Raw genomic sequence first — 26,004 nt, forward strand, 5'->3', positions numbered from 1 at the left:
GCTAGGTTTTCCCCAGGCAGCTAGAGCCCACCTTCTTTAACACACAGACTGGAGCTGGAAGGGATGTTAAGGATCATTTATTCTAACAAACACATTTATAGATGAGAAAACCAGGGTCCCATCTATTAGGTACTTTAAGGAATTTGATAACTGAAGTCATAGATAAAACTCTCAAAAGCTGCTCTATGGCTCCTGTGGCCTCTGGATTTTCTGCCCCAGCTCAGTTACAAAACTCATCTCAGAGATTATTCTGACAGTGAGAATCTTAGCATCTGCACATGCAGTGATTTTTTTCAAGTTAAAAGCTTTCTCTTAAGCACCACACATGACAGCATCTTGTTCTACCAGCATGAGTACAGACTTGTGTTCCTCTCAAAAGCCCATACCAGGGAGTTCAACAGCATAAATCATGTCTCTTTGAGCCCCCGGTGATCCCCACACCCAGGCTGCACACAGACAAGGTATGGCATTGATGTTCCAAAGGGGCTACCCACTAAGTTTCTTAGAAAATGTGATTTGATGAAGACAAATGAATACAGTTAATGTTTATGTCAGAGATATAATTTCTCTCATTTCCATAGTTTTTTAAAAGCATCACTTTCTTGAATTACATTACATTGTACAGTTTCTCTTCTGTATTGTACATTAGAACAGAATGTAAACACAGTAGCTCAAAGAGAGTTCCTAAACCAGAGAGTCTGGTATTGTATGAGAGATACCTATAGTCATCTGCATTTCCATGTAACCCCAAATTTATTAACGCCTTTGGGAACAGGGTACCATGCTGAGAACTATGTATATATGTCAATAAAAAAGAAAATATGTATTTAATCAAATACTGCCCATACATTGATCTCAGATGATCAATACCTTAAAACAAAGCAAAGGGTCTAACATCAATTTATTATATGCTATTTCTATGACTTCCTTTTCATTTTTAGTGAAATTCTCTGGAGGACATCTATAAATGGAAATATCTCTGCGCCTAGAGCAGGAAAATGCCTACTCATATGGAAAAAAATTTTTTAACATGTCTGCCTTACCTGGAATAATCTCAGAGGCTTTGGGAGAGAAACAACTAACCAAGTAAATGTGACCAATTTGTTGGATAATTCACTCCTTCACTGAAGAAACTTTTGTGCCCAGGCTCAGCTCTAGGCACTGGAGATGTGGTAATGAACAAAACAGACCAACTCTACACTCATGGTGCTTGCATTCTAATCAGGCAAGAGAGGGCACAGACAGACAAACCGACAATGCTTAATAACTCAGGTGTTGATAAGTGATGCGAAGAAAATAACATGGGACATAGGCAAATAAGGTGGACTGAGGGTACAGAGAGTTACTGTTTTTATAGAGTGGAAGGAAGTGATAAGGTGACACTGAGCAGAGACATGATGGAAACGAAAGAAGGGAGCCAGGCCGATATCTGGGGGAAAGACATTCCACGCAGAGGGAACAGCAAATGCAAAGGTCCAAAGTTAGAAGAACATCAAAGAGGCCAATGAGGCTAGAGGGAAATGAATAAAGGTGAAAGTGACAGGAGACGAGGGCAAAGATGGAGCAGATCTTGTAGGACTTTGGAAGTCACTTTTAAGGACTTTTTTTAAGGACTTGTACTTCTCTGTTGCAAGAACTGAGAAAACACTTGAAGGGTTTCAGCGGAGCTGCAGCAAGACCTGACTTTAAAAGCGTGGTTTTGGCTGTGTGGGCAGAATATAAGACAGCGAGCAGGCAGAGACCTCATTTAGCAGGCTACTGCCTAACCCAGATGCTGGTGGCTTAAATCGGGTTGGTAGCAATGGAAGCTAAGACAGTGTGCAGAGGCTGTGGATAACTGGAAGGTGAGGCTGACAGGATCAGCTCCACTAGAAAGAAGGAGCAATGCCTGACATCATTTTATTAGAGTTTAACCCTTTCGGCTTTTGATTTGGACCCCTAGATGTAGTAGCACTTATAGCTCCTATTAGCTGTTTGAGCCTTGGGGTGAATGAGTTTCTGCTCCTCGCCTGAAAACACATTTGGATAGAAAAGACGGGAAACAGGAGATGTTAAGCAACTGAGAGGATGTGAGAAGAATGAAAAATAGGTAGAATAGTACAAAAAATTCTTGAGTCCTTTTATTTACAAATTATTGTGCATCCAACTCTGGTACTTCTTGGGGGAGGGAAGAGAGAATAAAAGAACATGATTGGAAAGGACAGCATGATGTGGCAACAGTGGACTGAGGTATTAAGTTGAAGACCAAGTGGAATTTCTGTTCATGAGGCAATTAAGTTGCATCGCGGTCTCTAAAAAGGTACACGCCGTATTTTCTCTTCCCATGAATCTTGTCTCCTAAGAAACGAATCACTGAATGAAGAGGTCTTTGCTTTCATTAAGTTCTAACTCCACACTTGGAAACTAAATCTTATGTTTACAGATTTCTATCCAACATCATAATGAATATGATTTCCTCTTAAGACTACTAGTAACAGTTTAAGACAATTACTTTGGTCATAAAGGGGGAAACACCCCCTGAGAATCTAGCCCACTTTTATTAATAATGGATTCTCAGTCTCCCACTGAGAAATCTCTGACATAGCAAGGCTACCAAACAAGTGGCTAGCAGTGTCACATCTGCCCAGACAACATGATCAACACACACACTTCTTTTGAAATGGGACCAAGGGGCCCCAGCACAGGTAAATTAAGGTGATGAGTAAAAAACCAGGTTCAATGACAAAGCAGGAGGACAAGACCACAAATAACGGATGGAAATTGTATTCCATGACCACAGAATTAAAATATCTAAAAAAGCAGACATGCTGGGAGAAATTATTTGGGGTCACCAGGAGCGAGGAAATGGAACAGATGGGAACAGACTGGAATGTCTCTTCTGTTTAAATGTTTGTTTTATTTTTTTCCAAGTCTGATCTATTACACAGAGTAACACACTGATTCTCAGGAACCAAGTCTCAGTCACTAAATTGACTAACAGACTTGGCATCCAAGAGAATCTATTAAATAAATATGTTTAGCATTGATTGAGGGCCCAGTTACTTAGAAAAAATCGGGTCACTTTCTCCAAAGCCTGGCCAGTCTCTGCTTTACTGGTACAAGAAAAGTGGATGTCACGGTGCTAGACAAAGCTGCCACTTGGCTGCATTGATCTCTAAAGCTTCAGCAAGTTTGTGAAGCAAAACATACCTTTTGATGGGTGTGAATGGTCCTTCTGTGGTCAGCTGTGGACCTTATTAGGTCTTTTTCAGCTACCTTCACTTTTCATTTTAAAGAGCAAAAAGTACCACGTTAGCCTAGAGTAACAGCTGCTACTCACCCTCACTCCCAGAAAAGCCAAAAATAAGCCTGCACACCTCTTATTTCTGACAGAAAGGATGATTACAGAAATCTGCCTAACCTCACTTAAGAAAATAGGTTAAACTTATGCCATTAAAAATCTCATGAGAATTTCATTGAAATCATAGAAAAGCTCATCACAAACACACACACGAAAATGACAGCACTTTCCTCTTCCACATATTTTACTACCTTGGGGAATAACAGATGGGCTAATACAGAAGCATATGTAAAATATTTATGAAAGGCAAAGTAATTGAGGTGGTAAACTCATAAAACAGTAATTTCCTCTGCTATATTCAGCAGCATGTACCAAAATGAGAATATTTTTTACATAATAAAAAAATGCACTGGCAAAAGCTACAGATGAAACAGTAAAAGAGAAGCAGAAAAATACAAGTTACAATCCCCTTCAATACACTAAAAAGTGTTTGGGGAAAAAAAAAATAACTGAAGAGTCTTGTGGGGCTTTTTGCTGTTGTTATTCCTTGCAAGAAGACCTTGAATTTGCATTATCTTCCTCTCAAAGAGTTCAGACATTCTAACATAGGGTGTTCCCTTTAATGTCCCTACAAAGCAGGTAGATTATTCCAGGCTATTCTGTAACCTTCCATAATGATGTCCACAGGGTGTTTAGTAGAAGATTATGTGACAATAATAAGCTTGAGGATTTTCCATGTGGCTATCTTTGCAGCCCATGTGCTTCTTACCTACATGGTCAAAATATACCCAATTTTTAAGAACTTAGAATGCAGTGAGCAAGCAAATCATAAGTGCACCCTTAAGAATAGAATTACACTAAATTCCAGAATACTATGGGAAACATCGGAGTAGGTTTCTGATACCATCTTTAAAGGTGCAGGTAGAGAGGGGATTAGACTAGTTCAAGGTCGACAGCAAGGAGCACTGACACACTAATCCCTGGTTCTCCTAGACGTACCCCCGTGACACATCATTCCTCTTCAACCTCTGAAAATGAAAAACCTGCACAGAAATAATAAAACTTGATCCTGGAAAAGATGAAGAGCTTAGTCAAAACGTCAAAGGCAGCATGCCTGCTTTGGGATGCTCACAGCCCCAGCCAGTACTCTGCAGGCGTGGGTGATGGTTGATGCCACCATGTGGCTTGAGAAGCAGAAAGGCCAACCTGCTCCAAAATGAGGCTGCCGAAAGGCCTCACATTTGCTGGTCATTTCTTCAGGATAATAGATGATTTCTTTCTTTAAACTTCTTGGTTCCCCCATTCTTTGAAAGGCAACCATTCATACAATCATTCAGAACATATTTATACAGCGTCTATTCCATGACCAGCAATAGGGATAAAAGAATGAAAAAGACAAGCGGAGCCCCAGCATACTTTCTAGTCAAGAGTATAAGACGTAAGACGCTAAGAAAAAAAAAAAAAGGCAAGGAAAAAACTCAGCTTTAAAATGGGATAACATAACAGAGAGAAACTGGTTGGTTACTTCAGACTAAGTGGCCTGATGACAGTCTTTTTCAGAGGGTGACATTTCACACGTGGATGACAGGAAAGAGCCAGATATGTGATTAAGAGAGGGAAGAACATTCCTGGCAGAGGCAACAGCTATTACAAAAGGCCAGAAACTGAGAAATAGGTATTCTGTGTGTAAGAACAAAAGCAAAAAAGCGTAGGGGCGGGAGCACAGAATTAGGTGAATTCAGAAAGATAGGCATGGTCTGAATCATGCTGGGATGGATAAACCAGAGTAAGGAGAGCACAGAGAGAAGCCACAGGAGGTGTGTAGGTAGGTGACTTCCATTTAAAAATACTCTGGCTACTGTATAGAGAAAGCATTGCCGGGAAGCAAGGGTGGACACGGAGAGCCCAGCAGTGCAGTTATTCCAGTGGCCAAGAGAGAGGGAATGCTGGCCTGGACCGGGGCGCTGGATGCAGAGACAGAAGTAGTTGGAGATGGAGCCTGAGTTGATTGGACTTGAGCATGGGTTTGACACGCGAGGAGAGAAAGGAAAGAAGCTTAAATGTTAGACTTTCGGTTTGGATAACTAGCCAGATGGTGAGACCATTCACTGAGGAAAGGAAGACTAAATGGGGACAGGTTAGGGAATCAAAAGTTATGCGTTGGCCACTTGACTTTGAAATGTCTATTAAACAGCCACATGGAGATGCCAAGTAGACAGACAGTTGGTTACAAGGAAGCTGCAGAGAACGCACATATTGAATGGCCAGGAGCACTCTTGTTTGGGCTCCGTTTCACCTTGTTCTTTCTCTTGCCTTACCTAGCTTTGATGAAGCGAGACTTAGATAAAGTATACTAAGAAGCTTTGCAAAGAATAAATGAATGCCCTCACATTTGGAATTATTATCACTATCACCTTCCATCAAGCATTTATCTGGCACACCCTATGTCTTCATTGTAGAAGTATCAGGAGATGTAGATTATGCCATCCCTGTCCCCCAAGATATTGCAGCTCTTAGTGGGCTCATATTGTAAAAAAAAACTGAACCTCATTCTAAAAATGATAAAAGGAAAACATCTCCAAAAGCGTTACCATGTCACAGGACTCCACTGTAACCTTAGGCAGCCACACAGACTTGACTTTATAATTTTCTCACAAACCTAGACAAGTAATCAGTGCAAAACTGAGAGGCTGGAGTTTCCCTAGTTGGGGGCAGTGTCTGCTGAAAGACTTCAGTGTCCCAAAGATGGTGAATATTCCCCCACTTAATGCCATGTAGTATCAAATTTCATACTTAGTTTTTCCTTCGTGTTTAAAGAAATTCCTATGAAAAATGCAATTTCATTGAGCAAGAATATTTCCACTATGATAGTGAACATGAACACTTTAGCATGACATGAAATTAGTTTATCTGATTATGAACCAAGAGCTATGCCCTTAAAGAATGGGACAGGGCTTCCCTGGTGGCACAGCAGTTAAGAATCCACCTGCCGGGCTTCCCTGGTGGCGCAGTGGTTGAGAATCTGTCTGCCAGTGCAGGGGACACGGGTTCGAGCCCTGGTCTGGGAAGATCCCACATGCCGCGGAGCAACTAAGCCCGTGAGCCACAACTACTGAGCCTGCGCATCTGGAGCCTGTGCTCCGCAACAAGAGAGGCCGCGATAGTGAGAGGCCCGCGCACCGCGATGAAGAGTGGTCCCTGCTTGCCACAACTAGAGAAAGCCCTTGCACAGAAACGAAGACCCAACACAGCCATAAAAATAAATAAATTAAAAAAAAAAAAACTAATTTGCTTAAATTTAAAAAAAAAAAAAAAAAAAAAGAATCCACCTGCCAATGCAGAGGACAGGGGTTTGAGCCCTGGTCCGGGAAGATCCCACATCCTGCGGAGCAGCTAAGCCTGTGTGCCACAACTACTGAGCCTGTGCTCTAGAGCCCGCAAGCCACAACTACTGAGCCCGTGTGCCTAGAGCCCGTGCTCTACAAGAGAAGCCACTGCAATGAGAAGCCCGCGCACCGCAACGAAGAGTAGCCCCCGCTCACTGCAACTAGAGAAAGCCGCGCACAGCAATGAAGAACCAAAAGCAGCCAAAAATAAATAAATAAATAAATTTATTTTTTTTAAAAAATGAAAAGAAAAAGAATGGGACAGCTGACGGGGCAGCTTGACCTGGGCTGTGGTCAGGTAGCCAAGAGGATCAGCTCCTCCCGGGCAGAGTGTGTCCAGATGGACAGGTCAAGCGATGGGACATCCTCAGCTCCAAAAGGTAATGTGAGGCCATCGCTAGCTGATTCTCTTGGCCATACAGTTTCATCCTATGGAGGATGGGGCTCCTTGCTTTTGTTCTCATTCAGTAAAAGGAAAAAGCTTTCAGGGCAAAACAGGTATAACTTAACTGTCCCTAGATTTCTCACAAAAACAAAAAACTTTTGTTTAAAACAAGTTCGGAGCTAGGAATTTTATCTAGGAAAACGACAAGCCATAAAAAGAATGAATATATATATCCGTATTATACTCACACCCTGACACTGTCGTCACTATTGTCATTAACAAACAAGAGAATCATCCCTTTGGAATGTCTTCCTGTCTGCAAACTATTATGAAATGGAAGTTCTCAGCACCGCAGCCCTCACTAGAATTTTCACTGAGGTTATCCACTGAACAATGAAAATATAGCAAACCATTCTCTAAGGCAGTGGAGTTCACAGATGACTTACGGCACTACATAGAGACATCCCTGCCCAGAGAGAACAAAATTAATTAAGGTATTGAAAACAGTAATTAATTTAACAGTCTAAGGAAACTGCAGTGAGCTTTCAATTTTGCACACTGTATTTTAACCAGTTTAAAGATTACCAAAGCTAATTTTAAACCCACAAGTGGCTTCTTTCAACAGTGATTATGCTTATCAACTCTCTCCAAGACGTATGACAGTAATGGAGGTAAGTTCCAGGATACAAACTAACTTTGAGCAGAGCACGTTTAGAAAGTTGACCTACTACAGCACTAAATCACCTAGCATTTTCCAAAGCCAAGTTAAAATGAGTTTTTTACTTTTAATAGTGTCTAGGATTATCCATGCCAGTAGCTCTGTGGCCCACTTGATTAATGCAGAATTTTCTGTCCTGCTCTGTTTTCCAGCCTCTGCAAGCACATATGTGCCGACGGTGTGCAACGGGCGGGAAGTCCTCGACTCCACCACCTCATCTCTGTGATTGTGAATTGCAGTTCAGTTCTTGTGATTTTAGGCTGTTAGATGAAAGTGCTCACGTGCAGCTCCGGAATGTGGAAACAGAGCAAAAGAACACCCCTAGTACCTTTTTTTAGAAACAGTACAATAAATTATTTTTAAGGACTGTACAGTATATAGTGACGTGCTAGAACTTTTTAGACTGATTTTAGTGTCCCTATTATTAACAAGTCCCCAGAACATGGAAATAACCATTGTTTACAGAGCTGAGCATTGGTGACAGGGTCTGACAGGGTCAGTCTATTAGAAAATACAGTGGCGATATTAGGTAACTTTTTTCCTATGAAGTTTTTTGTAGGTCCTTGTTGTAACTAACTTAGGATGAGTTTCTATGTTGTATATTAAAGTTACATTATGTGTAACAGATTGTTTTTCTCAGCACAAAGTAAAAAGCATCTGTATTAATGCAAAGATATTGAGAATAAAACCTTCAAGGTTTTCCAGCATGGTGGATAATGGCTTGTACTTTTTTTAATCATTCCAAGTAATTTGAGTATGTTGACTTTAGACCATTTCTACTTTTTAATGTTGGAAGAAATGATCTAACTGTGCTTCTCTTCACATCTAGATACACTGAACACAAGTTGTTACCCTACGAGGGAGTTGGGAGCAGATGTAGCCTTCTTTGCAGATCGCATGATCAGAATTTGACTGACGACAGCATAAATATCAGGGGATTACAGTGGCCAGATGATAATACCCTTGTTGGTTTCTTTAAGCCACATCTGTACGGCAGCCCAGATTTTGCCCAAATATGGCTCTGAGGCAAAGAGAGGGTTTCTCCATCCCTGCATTCATCTGATTGCAGAGGCTGACCTGCCAGGGGAGGTTTGATGGCTCTCATTTCCCAAAACAACCTTAATTACTAGCAAGGAGCCTGGGAAAGCATCTTGTTATTCCATTGGAAAATCACTCTCATGGTTCAGAGCTGAACGTAGCAACAAAATTGTACATCTTCTTTTCCAGTGCTTTTCCAAAGAACAACGCTCAGGCGTATAGATTTGTCTCTAAACCTGAATATTTTACTAACCTAAATAAAGGAGCAAACAGGGAAAGCACGGATAAGCTAAAACTGGCTCATTCTTACCAGCACTGTCCTATTTCCCCTGGTAAACCCTTGAGTCACAAACCATTGACTAATGTAGAAAAATTCGCTGAGTACCTATCTGCTAGGTCCTGCACCAGATACCATGGACAGAGAACGTATTCGTTTCCTGTAACTCATCTGACAACTTAACACGAACTGGGAGGCTTAGAACAACAGAAACTGACTCTCAGTGTCTTCAGGGCTGCACCCTCTTAGCTGCAGGGGAGAATCCATTCTAGCCCTCTTCTAGTTTCTGGTGGCTGGCAGCTTCCTGACATCAAATCACTCGAATCTCTGCGTCCGCCTTCATGTCGCCTTCTCCTCTGTGTGAGGACACTTGTCATTGGACTTAGGGCCCACCGGGATAATGCAGGGTGATCTCATTTCAAGATCCTTAATGACATCTACAAAGGCCCTTTTTTGAAATGAAGTACCATTAGGATGTGTACCTATCTTTTAAGGGGCCACTCTTCAACCCACGACAGAGAAAAAGATGATTAACACATAGTTCTTGCCTTTAAGAAGCAAGAAGACTGGAAAATATGCTAATGAGGGGACTGCAACTGAGGAAGACTGTGAGAGGAAGGAAGAGGAGGCTATGAGGGACCCCCAGGCTAAATAACCAGGGCCTGGTTAATCAAGACTGGTACGACTTTTAAAATATTCAGAGGGGCTTCCCTGGTGGCGCAGTGGTTGAGAATCTGCCTGCCAATGCAGGGGACACGGGTTCGAGCCCTGGTCTGGGAAGATCCCCCATGCCGCGGAGCAACTGGGCCCATGAGCCACAGCTACTGAGCCTGTGCGTCTGGAGCCTGTGCTCCGCAACAAGAGAGGCCGCGATAGTGAGAGGCCCGCACACCGCAATGAAGAGTGGCCCCCGCTTGCCGCAACTAGAGAAAGTCCTAGCAAAGAAATGAAGACCCAACATAGAAATGAATCAATCAATAAATCTTAAAAAAAAAAAAAAATTCAGAAATAATGAGCAGGTGCATAAAGCCAACAGGACTGGCCTTGAAGGAAATAAAGTGAGGAGTCCTATGTTAGAAATTCTCTTCTTCCTTCTGGATGCATTTGAATCAGCATCCTTATCCATGTGTCCAAAAGTCACCAGACGCTCAAAGACAACAGGGCAAACAGTCTCTAAACTCTCACATTCAAAGAAGAACCTGGACTCGGGGGGCGGGGGGGGAGTGGGGGGGGCGGACTGAGTAACAGATTCAACAGCACTAGATGGGAAAAAAGAAGTCTGTTGCGACGGAAACTGGCAGAAGTGCTAGATAAGTGTACTCAGAACGAGCATCTGCTCAGTATCAAGGCAAAGGCAAGGCTGATGGGAGAGAAAATAAACTCAATCCACTGATGGGATGTGACAGGCTAAGGGAGGCAGTATCAGTTGGGTTGTTCAGAGACACAGGTAATGCCTAAAGTCATCAAATGGATCATGGATCTTTGTAAACAAGACAATTGGGCTGTGGGTGAATCCTGAGTGGGTGTTTCTGAGAGCTGAGTTTTGATCTATGGCCGCTCTATCTCACTCGCTGCCTTTGCACTGAAAGTGCGTTGACCGACAGCTCTCGTCACCTTTTTCTCCCCTGCTCTCGTCACCTTTTTCTCCCCTGCCTCGTACCGTGTTTTCTATTCAAAAGTGCATCCCCTAACATGTGATCCCTAGAAGTAATTTTTTCAAGAACTTTCAGCATCTGTATGGAAAATAGCAGCTATAAAATCTTTTTTACATGAGGCATTTCAAACAAATAGGTTTTGGATTGATTTTTTTTTAACTCCAGTAATGACATTTCATTCCCTCAGAATATAAAACTCACTGAGCCGATCCATCTTTTCAAAGACATCCTGAATTTAAGGAACTCAAGCAGAATGGTCTATCCCTCTCATAAGAAACATAGCAGAACCTAATGATATGGTTGATTATTGTTGGATTCCTGAGAGTTTACCGTTTCTGGAATGCTTCATGTCCTCTCTAGTTCAAGTATTAATAGATTCTCTTGCGCACTCAGCCTTCTCATGGTAAAATAAAAAGGTCCCATTTTCAAAGTGTGAGGCAAGTGGTTTGCAGACCACACAGAGGACAGATTAGGAGAGTGCCTGAAAGGAGTTAATTCAGCCAGTGTACCCTTACAGTACGCACCCCACACTGCCCCTCAGCTCGCCCCCTCTTTATCCACGCACCCACCATGAGGGTTCTGGGTGCCAGAGCTCTTTAGCAAAGGGCTAGAAACACGGAGAAGCCAAGAAAAGTGAGGCGCCAGGAAGATGGAACATCAGTATGAAGTCTAACCTTCACAGCCCTAATAAGGCCCAAACCCATGAATAAGGCAGTTATCGCTCCTGTTCTGTGACAGAAAGCTTAGATTTGCACAGTTCTCACTGGTTGGACTCATTCATTTAAGCCAAGCAATGGTAATCTGAAATCAGCCATCTGAGATAAAGGAAATATTACTCCCCTCCAAACCAAATTTACCAATATCCACAAGCTATTTTAGACAGGGCGCTTCATCCAAGAGTCACCGTTAATAAGATGAGGAAAATTCCAGCAAATGAAAAGCCAAACTGGGACATTTCGTTCAAGGTGACTGGAAGTCTGTTTCTTGAACCATCAATCACTGAAGGAATCCTACGTGTCTTTTGCAGCTCAGTCAGTCTTAAAATAGGATTTGGTAAATGTGTGTGGACTGAGGGGTGCGCAGCCTGAACACATGCAATGGACCCTTCCAGGGCTGGCAGGGGACCCTCTCCAGGGTCAGGAATCTAGGCTGACACTACATGCATCAATATACACTACTTCCATATAGTTACTTGAAATAAATCTGTACGTAAGATTGAATATTATCTCCAAATCCAGTTACCTTGGCAACAAATGTTATAGAAACCACAATGAGAAAAGGCTTTTAAATCAATTGTGCTGGTTGACTTTGAACAAACTCACTTGTTTTAGTTTTATCATTTCCTAATCAATATCCACAATCAAGTCCCAGAACTATAAAAGGAACTCAGAAGAGTACCTAGCTTGGTCACCTGGTGGGTGATTAAATCATCAAGGGAGGGTGATGGGTTATTTTTTTCTTGATCCTCTCTAGAGACTTGAGAAACTTTGAAGGTATAAACTCCTAAAGGGCAAAAAATCTGTGCAGATTCTTCCAAATAGTTTTGTTTGTGGGGTGTAGTGACTAAAACCAGTGGTCAACAAACCACGGCTCACAGGTCAAATCCTAGCCTAGCATCTGTTTTTATAAAACCTGTGAGCTAAGAATGCTTCTACATTTTTAAATAGTTGGGGGAAAAAATCAAAAGAAATGTAACATTTCATGACAAGTGAAATATAAATGAAACTCAAATTTCCATGTACATAAAGTACATTTCTTTGAATGCAGCCGCACCCATTTGTTTATATATTGTCTGTGGCTGCTTTCATGCTACAATGGCAGAGTTGAAGAGCTGCAACAGAGACCACATGACCTGCAAAGCTGAAAATATTTACTATCTGACCCTTTCCAGAAAAAGTTTACTGGCCTCTGATCTAGACAATTGCAATAGTAACATCAGTTAATATCAATTGCAATAGTAGTATCAATTAATTTTCAATTATTCGCCCCTGTCTTTTACTTCCTTCATTTATGACCCTAAAATGAACTCATCTGAAAATGTTAAACCAAAATAAAATCCAGCAAGAGTGTAATCTCTGGCCAGTTACTGTGAAGGTGAACTCCATTTTAGCATCCAAGGAATAAGTCAGGTGTTAGGATTATTTTCAGTTTACTCCCCTTGAGTCCTTTTCTTTAGGGTGACCTTAATTTAGGACTTGGGCATGTAAACCTGAGATAATGTTCATGGTCAGTAGAAAATAGATGTGAGGATATGTAAGTCCTCTGAAGAAGTTCTACTCTATACATCTTTACTGTCAAAAGGTAAATGTGAGCAATACACTGACAAAAGGTAAACATGCCAATACAATGAAAATAATGTAATGGAAAGTGTCTTGACTGTGTTGAGACCTGAGTTCAAGGATGAGGACTTTTGAGACAGAATCAGATCAAGGAATGGGCCAGATGAGGCAATTTATACTTTTCACCTACTAAAACATCTTGATTCTTCTGTATTGAAGAAATGCAAACTGGTCCTGTCTGCACTGAAGTAGACAGCACTCTTAAGTGATAATAAAAACTCTAATGCAACTGGAAACATCCATGAATAGATAAAGTGTAATTCCACCATTCAGTGGACTATTACTCGGCAATAAAAAATAACTACTGCTACCCACACCAACATGGATGAAACTCAGAATCATTATGCTGAAGAAGCCAGACATAAAAGACTACATTCCTGCCTGACTTCATTTATAAAAAATCCAAACTAAGCTGTAATGGTTAAAAATCAAATCAGGGGCTGCCTGGAGGCTGGAGGTGAAAGGAGAAATGAAGGCTGTATGAAATCTTTGGGTGTGGTGAAAATGTTCTGTATGTTGATTATAGTAGTGATGTAACAGGTATATAAAACTTTCAAAACTCGTATTGCACATGTTTAATGGATGGAGTTTATTGTTTGTATATCATTCCTCAGTAAAGCTGATTAAATACCACTCATGCAGACCTAAAAATAAATAAATAAATAAAATAAACTTGCCAATAAAATCAATTTCCCACCCCGACTCGCAGGAAATTTACTTTCGTTAGGAAGAGAGAAATGATCTGCATATTAGCCTCCCATTAGGAATGACCGCGAGTCACAGGAAGTAGCTCTACTGACACATGTCAGATGACAGTTGACCAGATCTGTCTTGAAGAACTAGAGTCAATCGATGACCCACCACCATGGAACCTGGAGACCCCAAATGGCAAATAACTAGACCCAAGCAATTGTTCAACATAACCATTTAAACCACCTTTTCTCTCCTGGGGAAGAAAATAATGACAAAAATCTACACAAAAATACTATGAAACATTTTTAATCCCGGAAAGGACTTGATTACTGGTAACCAAAGAGGGGAAAAGTCAACAAGAATAGAATCCAATCTTTTAAATCAAGTGAACACATATCAAACTGCTCAACATTGTTAAATGGCATGATATAATTTATCCATAGAAGACATAGTCTCATTCAGTGGAAAGCTGATTTAAATGTTTTGACAGAGCACTAAGAGATATTATAGGTAACAGTTGACTTAATGGAGTATTTAAGCCTTCAAAACTGCCTTTTAGAAAAATAACAAATAACTTTTTCTACCACTTAGAGGGGAAAGGAAATAACAACTGTCAGTTAAAAATCATAGAAACGTGATTAATTTGTTTATGCCTTTCAACATTCCACTGAGCTTTGCAAAGGCAAGACATAAAATTAAAGTGAGTTTTATAGCCAGGATTGATCTGAATATTTTCCTCACAATATTCCTTCTGTCATACTTCTTCAGGGCTTGGAATAAAATGACAACCCACTGGGATCCAAAGGAAAAAGTCAGCTCTTTCCAAAGATGGGACTGAGCTGCCAAAATCTATTTTATATCTAAAATTAGAAATAAAATAAATATATCCTTGAATACCAACTATATTTTCAGAGAGTTCATTAAAATTTAAGGCATTTTTGACACATCAGAGATTTTAGTCCTGTGACAGGAGAAGAAAGAAGCTACCTGGGAGCAAATCCCAATTATCTCTACGGCTTGGAACATACATGTTGAGCACAGCAAAGATGAAGAGAGAGGTGACAGGTGACTGTGCGGAAACTTCCTGACTCTGTCCAGTCTGTATGACTTTGCCAGGGTTCCTCTAAAAGGGAGCGCTTCAAGTGTATTTTCATTCTTCTGTTTAAATTTTGATCAAGATGGGGAAAGGCTCATCAGCACTGTTGGCAGGACAAAAATGAGCAATGCCAAAATAATTTCTTCGTCATAATAAAATTTAAGAAATTAAACGTGGAAGACGTTTATGTAAAGCAATGCCCTCCGTGAATTTCACAACGAACAATAAAACAATGGCAACCTCACCTATACTCACGAATCCAACAGTAGTGATGTACACAAAACAAACATTCATTCAACAATAACAGAATGGTCCAGTGTTTTACCCACCAGTCAGATAAATTCGATTATTTATTTTTGTCTCATTTGCCACAAAACTAAGGACGACCTGCTGAATCAAAAGTTACAAGTCATACCTCATTGACAGACTTGGGGCAAAATATTCAACAAACCCTGCCCCTATGCCCTGCCTCTCTCGGCCAATCACCAGGCTTTTAAAAAATCTGGATTAAAACCTATAAAGATCACTGTTTATTGGAAACAAACCAGAGCACCTTAGATTATAAATGGTCAGGAAACTCCCCTCTTTCCCACTTCTAAAACAATTAAGTTTTACACAAAATTGGTCAAATCCAGCTTCATTCAAACTTCTTTCAACCAACAATATTTAAGTCGCACTAATACCTATATAACCTGTCCATCACAGGAAATATCACAATTACCTGGATCATTTTTGAATAAGAGCAACAACACTTATTTCATAACTGCTTATGGGACAACCACATTCTTATTCTGAATACAGTTATATGCAATTTTCTAAAATTTAATCCCTGCCTTGCTAACTTAAAAAGGAAACTTCCATGGAAGTCATAATCCTTAAAGTCTTTAGCAGGAAAATAAGCATATAACCTTTGATGCTTGACATAGGGTAAATGTCCCACTGTTATTTTCTGGAGACCATGAAATTATCCCAATACCTTTGTACAGTTGTCTGTACTTATAGACAAGCCAGCCCACTTCCTTCTCATGATTTTGCAAGTGATTTGATAAACAAGCTTTCCTACTCATTCCAAATTATACTTCAAGTATTACATAAATTGTTTCAAGCCATTTGACTTTTATAATAGTGTCAGCTTGTTTGTATCAGTGGAAAGTCAAGGCTTCTCCTTGTCCTTTATTTATTTATTTATTTATTTATTTTTAAGAATCCCACTTTCAGTCAAGCCCTTCTTACCAGTTCCAACAAGGATGGAATTTCAAAGGCGATTATAAGTTAGATAACCCAAGCACATGCTGACTCTTCATTAAGAATTACTGCTTACTTAGGCTTCTGAAATCAACAAGGATACCCTATGGAAAAATGAAAAATCTATTGTCTTTCTTTGTTCACCATTTTTAATAGAAAACATGTTTTAAGGTCTGTCAGGAAAATAAATAATGGGAAAAAATAACTGTACCTTAAAAATTTTTTCAAATCTTCCCCAAAATATAAACAAAGACAAGACATAAATGGGATCACAACGCATATGCTCACATCAGCCCTCCAAACACACTTTTTATGTAGAATTCATAAAGAAGAAAAGTTACCCATTAATTATATGGCATGCATCAGCAGTGCACCGGTGGGCTTAACCTTGGTTCTGAGTTATTTGTATATACAGATACATCTCTTCCTGAGTTGAGCTTCATCTTCAGTTGAGACTCAAAACATTTGCTTTCTTATTTTTGGCAAGACACTTGACCATGTTATAAGGCAATCTAACATTTCAACCTCCTTCCCTTTTCAGCGGCATGGCCCTCCTCTGTGACATCACCAATGTGCCGGATACGAGGACAGGCTCTAAACTATGGTCCTGTAAAACTAGAGAGCAGGTTTCTTTGTTCATTAGTCTGAAGGCTACAGCACTGTCTTTCATATATTTGGAGATCTTGAGGATTTCAGTTGAACAGATTCAAAATGGTCTTCTTTGTCCTATGGGGGAAAAAATATTAAGACAAAATCAACTCACTAAAATTCCAATAAGATTTTAGGATCTTACATATCCAGAAAGTAAGTTCTGAAATCATTTTAATCTATGTACCTGCCACTTGTAATTAGGATTTTACATTTAAAGGAGGGTGGCAGATATAAAACAGATAGCATGCCTACCCTGAAGGATACCTTTTTTTAAACTTTTTATTTTATATTGGAGTATAGTTGATTAACAATGTTGTGTTAGCTTCAGGTGTACAGCAAAGTGATTCATTTACACATACACATGTATCTATTCTTTTTCAGATTCTTTTCTCATTGAGGTTGTTACATAATATTGAGCAGAGTTCCCTGTGCTATACAGTAGGTCCTTGTTGGTTATCCATTTTAAATATAGCAGTGTGTACATGTCAATCCCAAACAGATGTCCAGGGGATAAGACACACAATCCAAAACAGAAGCAAACACATGACTGCAATAGACACCAAAAGATGAAGCTGTGATTCTTGTGAAGAAATCACTGAGACCCATGCAAGGGGGATATTTGATCCAGGTGCTGAAATAGATGACCTATCCATGCAAATTGTAGATAGTAAACTAAATATTCTCAAGATAACACAGGGTAAATAATAAGAAAAAAGGAGAGGAGAAATAAAGATAACACCAATAAGACACAAGATCATTTGGGTTCACTGATATGTTTTAGGAAAATCTTTGGGAATCATGCCTACTAAAGATATTAAAGACAAGTCATCTCGGATAATAAATCAAAATTTTAATGCAAATATATCATTGCTGGCATTTGTTATATAATACATTCAAAATGTAGCCTGTTAAGATAAATTATTCTTCTTTAATGGGGAAAAAGAGAAATAAGAGGTGAGGTTTCTCCCAATGTTTTCACTGTTAGACAAAGCTCTCCGAAGGCTGCTGGAATGGGGTGGGGGAACTATGCTGTTGAAGAGAATAAAGATGAAGAGAACTAGGATTATTTTTAAAATAAAAGAAATATGAGGCAGATCAGTCCTGGGTGCACATGGATGTGTGTCTAAAGCAGAGAAGTGAAATAAGAAAAAAACAGGAAATAGATATTGAGTATCTGTCAGGAAGAATGAGGTTGCTGTTGTGTCTTCTCTCATTTGAGTGGAGAAATCAGAGACTTCAGATCAATTTAAGGTCACATGGTCAGGATTACAGAAAAAAATCACAGCATGAACACCAGCATATCCCATTTCCCTGCCTCTGCTGAGATGACAAGCCCCTGGGAGAGCAGCCTGCAGATCACAGCGCCCTAACCCACTGGCTCTGGGAGAGCCTGCCTTCAGTCTCATGTTTACCAGCTCTAATTTTCTAGGAATAACCATCGATAATTCAAGTACTTATTAAGCACCCATGTGTTACAGGAACAGGACTAGACTTTATGGGATACAAAACGTCTGCCCTCAAGGAGCTCACAGTGTATTACAGGAAAGAGTGTTAGAGTATCAGCCATGAACTATAAGAGAAAGCTGAGCTTTTCGTGGCCCTGCCTTGAGAAGATTTGATTCAACTTGTTCTTCAGGAAGGGGAGGCAGAGACCTGTTGGTTATCCTCAAGGTAATATTTCAAGTAAAACACTGAAAACAGTCATGTTATTAGGGCTTCATAGGGCTTTCGTTACCATGTCCTCTGTGCTCTGTGTTCACATGGGATTTTGCTCCTATGGCTGATGTGGTGGGATATATACCCGCGCACGTGTGTGCGTGTGTGTGTGTGTGTTTGTGTGTGTGTAGTTAACACTACTAACTGACTGGGACATCCTAACGGCAGGAATTGTATCTTGTTCACTTTTTAATTCCCATAATATGACCCAAGGCCTAGCACATGGTTGGTTGTCAATCAGTGGCTGTGAAAATGTACTGAAACACCATCATGCAGAAGGAAAAAACCTGGATTGGAACTCAGAATACATGGTTTCTAATTCCTATCTCACCCTCTCTTGGACAAATAAGTGAACCTCTCTAGGTCTCAGTTTACTCATGCATTAAATAAAGATGCCATACAAAATGATCTTTTTAAGCTCTAAATTCAAGAATCTACTCAAAATCCAACTTCTCCCAGAAGCTTCTCCTTAGCTTGTCACTAGTCACCTAACTGTACTCCGTTCTCTTCTGTACTCCAAGAGATCCTACTCAATACTCTTGTCATACCGGATGATCCTGTGTATGTGGGTTGTGTGTGTGCATGAATGTGTGTGTTTGATGTGCATGTGTCTTCCATCAATAAACTAGCCTCTGAGATTAACTGTGTCTAATATGACATCTCACCAAAACCCGGTGGAGTGTCTAACAGATAGTATCCCATAAATGACTGTGACGTGAACAAAAGAAAAAGGAAAAAAATCAACTGAAGATATTTTTTAATTGTTAAGAAAAGTCAAGTAAAGTAAATCTATAAATGAAACCCCACAAATCCAGTGCATGAGGAAATACCAAAGAAGTATGGCCTTTAGAACATGAATAAGGATATATATAAGACAAAGTGAACCTTACTTGACACAGTACTTAAGAAATTTATAAATTTTTTTGCTCCATGAAATCATATGTAACATTTTTAAAAGTGGGACACACATAAAAAAAATTTAAAAATAAAAAGTAAAAAAAATGTTAAAAGTGGGACACAATAAAACTTGTACAATGGCATTCATAGCAGCTTTATTCAGTCAAACACTGGAAATAGCACAAGGGTCCATCAAAAGGAGGACAGATGAACAAACGTGGCAAATCCATACAACAGAATACTCCTCCTCCACACAGAGGAATCTGCTACAGATTAACACAAGGCGGATGAATCTCAAAAAGATTTTTCTGAGTGGAAGAAAACTTACACAAAAACTACACACTCTGTCATTACGATTATGTGAAGTTCTGAAACAGGCAAAACTAATCTATAGTTTTAAAAGTTCATCACAATAGCTTCCCTTGGGGGATGGGGATTGAGTATACATATAAGGACATGAGTTTACTTTCAGACATCAGACTAATGTTCTATATCTTCACAGGATTTAGGGTTACACAGGTATATTCATTTCTCAAATTTCATCACATCGTGTATTTGTGAAATATACATTTCACTCTGTAAACATTTTGCCTTTAAAAAAAACTTAAAATATTGAATTCTCTCATCAATTATATGTAAACTGAAGTGTTTAGGCATCAAATGTATTGAAGTCTGAAACTCACTTTGGAACACATCAAAAAAAAGAAGACAGATCAATAAATGGATAGAGGGATGGAGAGATATGTAATAAAGAGTAAGATTTAGGTGGTGGATATATGGTTGTACCACTGCACAATCCCTTCAACTTTTCTGTAATACTTCAAATTTTCATCTTAAAAAATGAAAAAAAAAATCATTACATTGACTAAAATTGCTATTCAAAATAAAATGTGGCACACTGAACCTTCTCAGGGAGAAAAGTTCTACCCTCCCTGTTTCCTGTAACTGTTTCCAAGAATCTCTTCAAGCTTTCACTTCTCTGGCTATAATATAACAACAGAAGAGGTACTGTAACAGGAGGAAACACTTAATGGTTTAGGTAGTGCTCATAATGCCCACTTATTCTTTTAGATTCAGCTCAGAGATGACTTTCCCTTAAATGCATTCCCTGGCACCTAAAGGCTCCCTTCATTGTTAGATACCACCCTTACAAATAGGGAATCAAACACATATATATGGAATCTAAGAAAAAAAAAAAAAGGTCATGAAGAACCTAGGGGCAAGACGGGAATAAAGACACAGACCTACTAGAGAATGGACTTGAGGATATGGGGAGAGGGAAGGGTAAGCTGTGACAAAGTGAGAGAGTGGCATGGACATATATACACTACCAAACGTAAAATAGCTAGTGGGAAGCAGCTGCATAGTACAGAGAGATCAGCTCGGTGCTTTCTGACCACCTAGAGGGGTGGGATAGGGAGGGTGGGAGGGAGGGAGACGCAAGAGTGAAGAGATATGGGAACATATGTATATGTATAACTGATTCACTTTGTTATAAAGCAGAAACCAACACACCATTGTAAAGCAATTATACTCCAATAAAGATGTTAAAAAAAGAAACAAAAAACAAATAGGGAATCACAAGATCACACCAGGTGAAAAGTCTAAGTCAACTTGTGATGGAAGATAGTTTTTCATGGGCCTCCTGTGTTTCTGCATGTCTTATGAAAAGACACTGATAGTCCTTTATTCTAGGTGATTTTCCAAAGATGTTTCTATAACAGCCTTGGATGATACAGATAAAGTCTCCTTCTAGAATAAAGGAAACGTTTGCTTACAACCCAGAAAGCTACAGATATTGTCTTTCCCTGTGGAGCAAATGGCAGACATATGTCGGGCCCATTATAAAAGACTCATGTTCTCCAAGCCAGTTTCTCTACAATAACATAACCCACTCTGTATACAGGCGTCATCTAGTGCACTTCATTGTGTGGGAGGTGAGCTTGAGGAACCAATACAAATGCTGTGATTTTGGCCAATGCTAATGCTGTGAGTAATAAGCTGTGTTTTGTCTCTGACCCAGAAGACTCATTCCATCTTCCAAAGTGTCTAGGAAACTATGGCGGGCTCATTTGTTGGCCAGTAAGTAGAGTGCGATTTCATTACCTTCACAGTTCTTCGTTGTTTTGCCGATGAGAAGAGGAAGTTAATAAAGACATTTCTAGAAGAGAGCTTCACACTCTGGTTAACAAGATTTAAGGACAGTCCCTGAGAATTGGGAACAAACATGCTGACCACACTGTATGGCAAACAAGGCAATAAAACAGTCCTCTGTCTTCTTGCCTGGAAATGAAGAGGAACTGGGGAGCTGGTTGTGGGCTGAGTACTGGGAAGTGGGTTCAAAGAGTTCACAGTTCAACGACTGGAAGGTGTTAATTCTCCTCTGGCAGGAGGACAGCCTCCCAGGCAGGCTCAGGTGTGCCTCATAGGAGCAACTAGCACTAAAAATCATCCCAACAGGAGAAGAAGGTTTCACCCCCTCTCAAACAACGGTTCCAGAAACATGCACCTACGATAAGCATTAAAGAGAAAATGGAAACCACTTATGGGGAGAAACCAGGTGAAGTGCTAGAATTGTGGCTGGTTCACTTTGGAGATGATGTGGCAGGACTCAGTGATTGTTAAGAATGGAAACAGGGCTTCCCTGGTGGCGCAGTGGTTAAGAATCTGCCTGCCAATGCAGGGGACACAGGTTCGAGCCCTGGTCCGGGAAGATCCCACATGCCGCGAAGCAACTAAGCCCGTGCACCACAACTGCTGAGCCTGAGCTCTAGAGCCCACGAGCCACAACTACTGAGCCCATGTGCCGCAACTACTGAAGCCTGCGCACCTAGAGCCCGTGCTCTGCAACAAGAGAAGTCACCGCAGTGAGAAGCCCACGCATTGCAACGAAGAGAAAGCACGCCGGCAGCAACGAAGACCCAACGCAGCCAATAAATAAATAAATAAATAAATAAAATTTAAAAAAAAAAAAAAAAAGAAGAATGGAAACAGCGGGGCCATCCTAGGGCTCAACGCTGCTGGCACTCTATCCTGCCAACTTCAGATCCACCCAAAGATGCAGTAAAAGGTCTCAAAGGTTTTGCAGCGGGTCCTCACCACAGTTACAGAGCCATGGCTTCCTCTGGGGCTCTTTTGGAGATGAATTCCCACAGGAAAACTTAGTGAGGCAGTGACCACTACTGGGGCTCTTGCTGCCTCAGATTGGGTTTATAAGGTGGAAGATGGTCACTGGAGAATGAGAAACTGACCCCCAAACATCTAGATAAGTTAGTATGGTCAGGCTTACCCGGGAAATGTCCCTTATCCTTTATATTTAAACCAGGCATTCCCTTAAATCTGACAATGGAGCAAGAAATGAGGTGAATTCCCTTTTAAAAAGACTCCAGTGTGTGAGTCAAGCCCAAATCAACAAAAGAACGTAAGACCTGCAGCCTTCGGCACAGTCAGGCTGGCTGTGACTTCTGAGTCAAAAGGTCCCCAAAGCTGAAACAGATGATGTCAGGAATGATGACCTTGCCTTTCAACATAGAACTTTGAACGGATCAAAAACACTGGCAGTGTGGCTGGCTTGTGAGCAGCTGCTGGAAAACAACTGCAAATGCAAAGCCTTGCTGCTGTCACACAGACTCCCATTCCCTCTTCACCTTTAACCCTTCCTTCCCCAACTACGCTGACTTTGCTGCCTTAAGGAAAAAGATGATTAGGGGAAGGACCAAGTTTTCCTGTCACCAAGAGTGACTGCAGACCATAAACACCCATCTGAGACTGCAAGGGAGCCTGGGGAAGGGGAGGGACTCAAACATTTCTGACTCTGCTTGTTGCAGGCACCGAAGTCACCATCCTAACTGAACGTGTCAGAGGAAAAGGGCCTGAAAATTCAACTAATGGGGTTCAAGCTAGGTTCGCAGTGGGGGAGGGAAAATAATGTGACCTTGCGTGAAGGGTTCTGCATGCCCATTCAAGATGCCGTTGTTGCGTTACATCTGAATCTATAGTAGGAATTGTTGGTATGTGCTTGTTCTTCCTTATCTCATAGGCACCAGAAGACAATCCCCTGGTCAAGAGCAGCCACATGAAGAGAAGGGCAACTCGGATACTTACCCCAAGCGTTGCCAACTCCTCTGCCATGTGCAACAAATGTGTGAGTCAGAATTGCACACAAGTTCCTCTACCTTCTGATGCCTAAAGTTGTCACTATATAAATGATGTCCTGTTGGTGTCAAGTCAGAGGTCTCAGTCTCAACAGCCTTGCCTGTGTTATCAGACCTGCCAGCAGAGATGGCTGATAAACCCTCACAAAATTCAGGGAGCTGCCAACTAAGTAAAGATTCTTGAGACTAGGTGGGCAGATGTGCAATGCTTTATCTATCTTCCAGTCGAGAAAAAACAGCCCAGCACCTTACTGCACTCTGCTGTTGGACACAGTATGGTATCACTTGAGTAGTCTACTTGCTGTCATATCAGCTAATCCACAAAGTAGTATCTTTTGAGTTAGGCCCAAGCCAACAGGCTGTATTATCAACTGCCCAGCAAGGTGAGTAATGCTCTCTACCTTGTGGCCTCACAGCCCTAATGACCACTTTATGATACAATTCTTTGCGATTAATGATTTTGTCAATTGGAGACTGTGGCAGTGGGAAGCAGTCTTCCCTCAGAGGCACCCTTTGGGGTTTTAGACTCATCACCTTGATGTGGCCACCATGTACATATAGCCCTTTTGAAAAAGCAGCTATTAGCCTGTTACTGAGCTCTTGTCAAAACTGAATGCCATTACCACACACACTTTGGGACTCTATAGCCTGATAGTCCCACTCTTGGTAGGTCAACAAGGTGGGAAGCGTCCAATAAGTCTCACTTGTCAAATATGAATGGTATATTCAAGAATACAACTGGCCTGACCCAGCAACATCTCAGCCTCACATGAAAATATGGCAGCAGACTCTTTGAGAGAAAGGTTATCCCCTACTCCTCTGACCCAAATGAAGCCACTGGCTCCGTGGGATCCTTGGTTCACCGAAGTTCTACTTCATGCCTGGGCCTGGTTCACTGATGTTTTGGTTGAGCTGAAACCCAATGGTGTCCACCACCCGCTGCAGCTGTCCAACTTCAGCACAAATATGCGTAACTGAAAACCAACAAGACTGCCTGGCTCACTAGCCAGAACCCAAAGCCCTTCTCATAGCTACGGCCAATACTTCTTCTGATAAACCTTGTTATATTTCTACTTACTCTTGAGCTATTGCCAAGATTTAATAGCCATTGTCAACAAACTATTTGGTCTGCCATTTGGAAAACCACTGACTCTTAACCTCTCTTTGGGGCAACAAATCTTAGCTGTTGATCAAATCATCTGGGTCACTTAGGTAGATGCCCATCCTCTGAAAAGGCCAAACAGAGTTAAGCACCTTATAGAGACTGCACCAGACAGATTGCCACAAACCCTACACAGCATTTGAATCCTGTCCAGCATGGCAATAAATCTGGCTTCACAGACTGAGCACAAAGTGAAGGGTTCTATTTTTCTGACGCAGAGGTTACCACAGCATGCAAGACTTGGGAGTCACACCAAAAGCTGACCAATATTTCCCTGACAATTGATTAAATCAGACCTCTGATCACCTCTTGGGGCTATCGGTGGTGCCTCATCACTGTTGACACCCATTCGGGTCATGGTGTTGCTGTTCCAGAGTGACTGGCCAACTCCAGTCACACCACCGTGGCCCTTGAAAAACATCTGTTTCATGTTTGTGGTTTTATGGACCATTTGCAGCCTAACAGTGGTGTCCCTTTTTTTTTTTTTTTTTAAATCACAAAAGCTACCAGAACAATGGACTGGGAGTAGAGGTATTAGTGGACCTTCCACACTTCCTACCACTGAAAGGGAGCATTGATCATCGGAAGAGCCTTCTCAAAAACTGACTCAAAAAGATTTCTGCCTCTATCTCCCTCACCTCCTCCTGGTCCACACATCTTAGTAAGGCAGTTCAGTTACTAAATATGGCTATTTCCAGAAAGGGATTAAGAGATTTTCTCCTCTTGGCTGCTTCATAGATAATTATTAGTAAAAATATATAATAAGTAAGAATATATCAATACAACCTACATAAGATTATATACCCATATGAAAATCCAGGATTCTGCCCCGACCACTACTGGCATGATGGGTCCTTATTTATCCCAACAGCAACCCCCAGGACGTCTGGTGGTAGCCCTGCCAGAAGGGAGCCTAGAAGATTCAAATATAATTCTGGTTTAGCCACCTGTATTGTTTTGTTGGACTGTCAACGATCCTAGATCGAAAGGATAATAACTACTTGGTTGAGTACACAGCTCATCAAGACCTCGTGCCATCCCACATGGACAAAGGTAGAAAACACACTAGGTCTCCACACGCATTTTTAAAAGCCCTTGACCTTCTTGCACCTGAATGTTTGGCAGCACAGAACTCCAGTAGGGGATGAGTAGAAATAAGGTGGAGCTTTAGCTACTGAAATGGGACAAACTGATTTGTACCAGTGGAAGATCAACAGTGCAGTCTGATAATAAGGCACCTAGGAAGGAGGTACCTCAGGCCCTGAGAGGTGCAAAGGATGAAGGGATACTAATGATTATTTGTTTTTCAAAG

The 26,004-nt window shown here is 40.9% G+C and overlaps 2 protein-coding genes across 13 annotated transcripts in view; one reads left to right on the forward strand and one right to left on the reverse strand.

Moving 5' to 3' along the window:
* GRM3 (glutamate metabotropic receptor 3) overlaps window positions 1-10,066 on the forward strand; it is a 246,747-nt gene extending 236,681 nt beyond the window's left edge. The window contains exon 6 of the mRNA XM_082398283.1: window positions 7,922-10,066. Within this exon, the coding sequence (XP_082254409.1) occupies window positions 7,922-7,995 (74 nt within the window). The 3' untranslated portion in view covers window positions 7,996-10,066. The remainder of the gene's footprint in view (window positions 1-7,921) is intronic.
* Window positions 1-26,004, reverse strand: part of ELAPOR2 (endosome-lysosome associated apoptosis and autophagy regulator family member 2) — a 745,385-nt gene that overhangs the window by 546,886 nt on the left and 172,495 nt on the right. For 10 of the 12 annotated variants that reach the window (XR_014246402.1, XR_014246404.1, XR_014246405.1 and 7 more), the window contains one exon: window positions 16,101-16,838. Coding sequence is in view for 1 of the 12 variants with exons in the window: in XM_082398228.1 (XP_082254354.1) it covers window positions 16,779-16,838 (60 nt within the window). In the remaining 11 variants the exon portion in view is untranslated. Of the gene's footprint in view, window positions 1-15,384; window positions 16,839-26,004 lie in introns of those variants that run through there. The other 2 variants (XR_014246403.1, XM_082398228.1) reach the window with 2 other exon arrangements.

Source organism: Balaenoptera borealis (genome assembly GCF_965194805.1).
Source record: "Balaenoptera borealis genome assembly, chromosome: 7".
Taxonomy (NCBI): domain Eukaryota; kingdom Metazoa; phylum Chordata; class Mammalia; order Artiodactyla; family Balaenopteridae; genus Balaenoptera; species Balaenoptera borealis.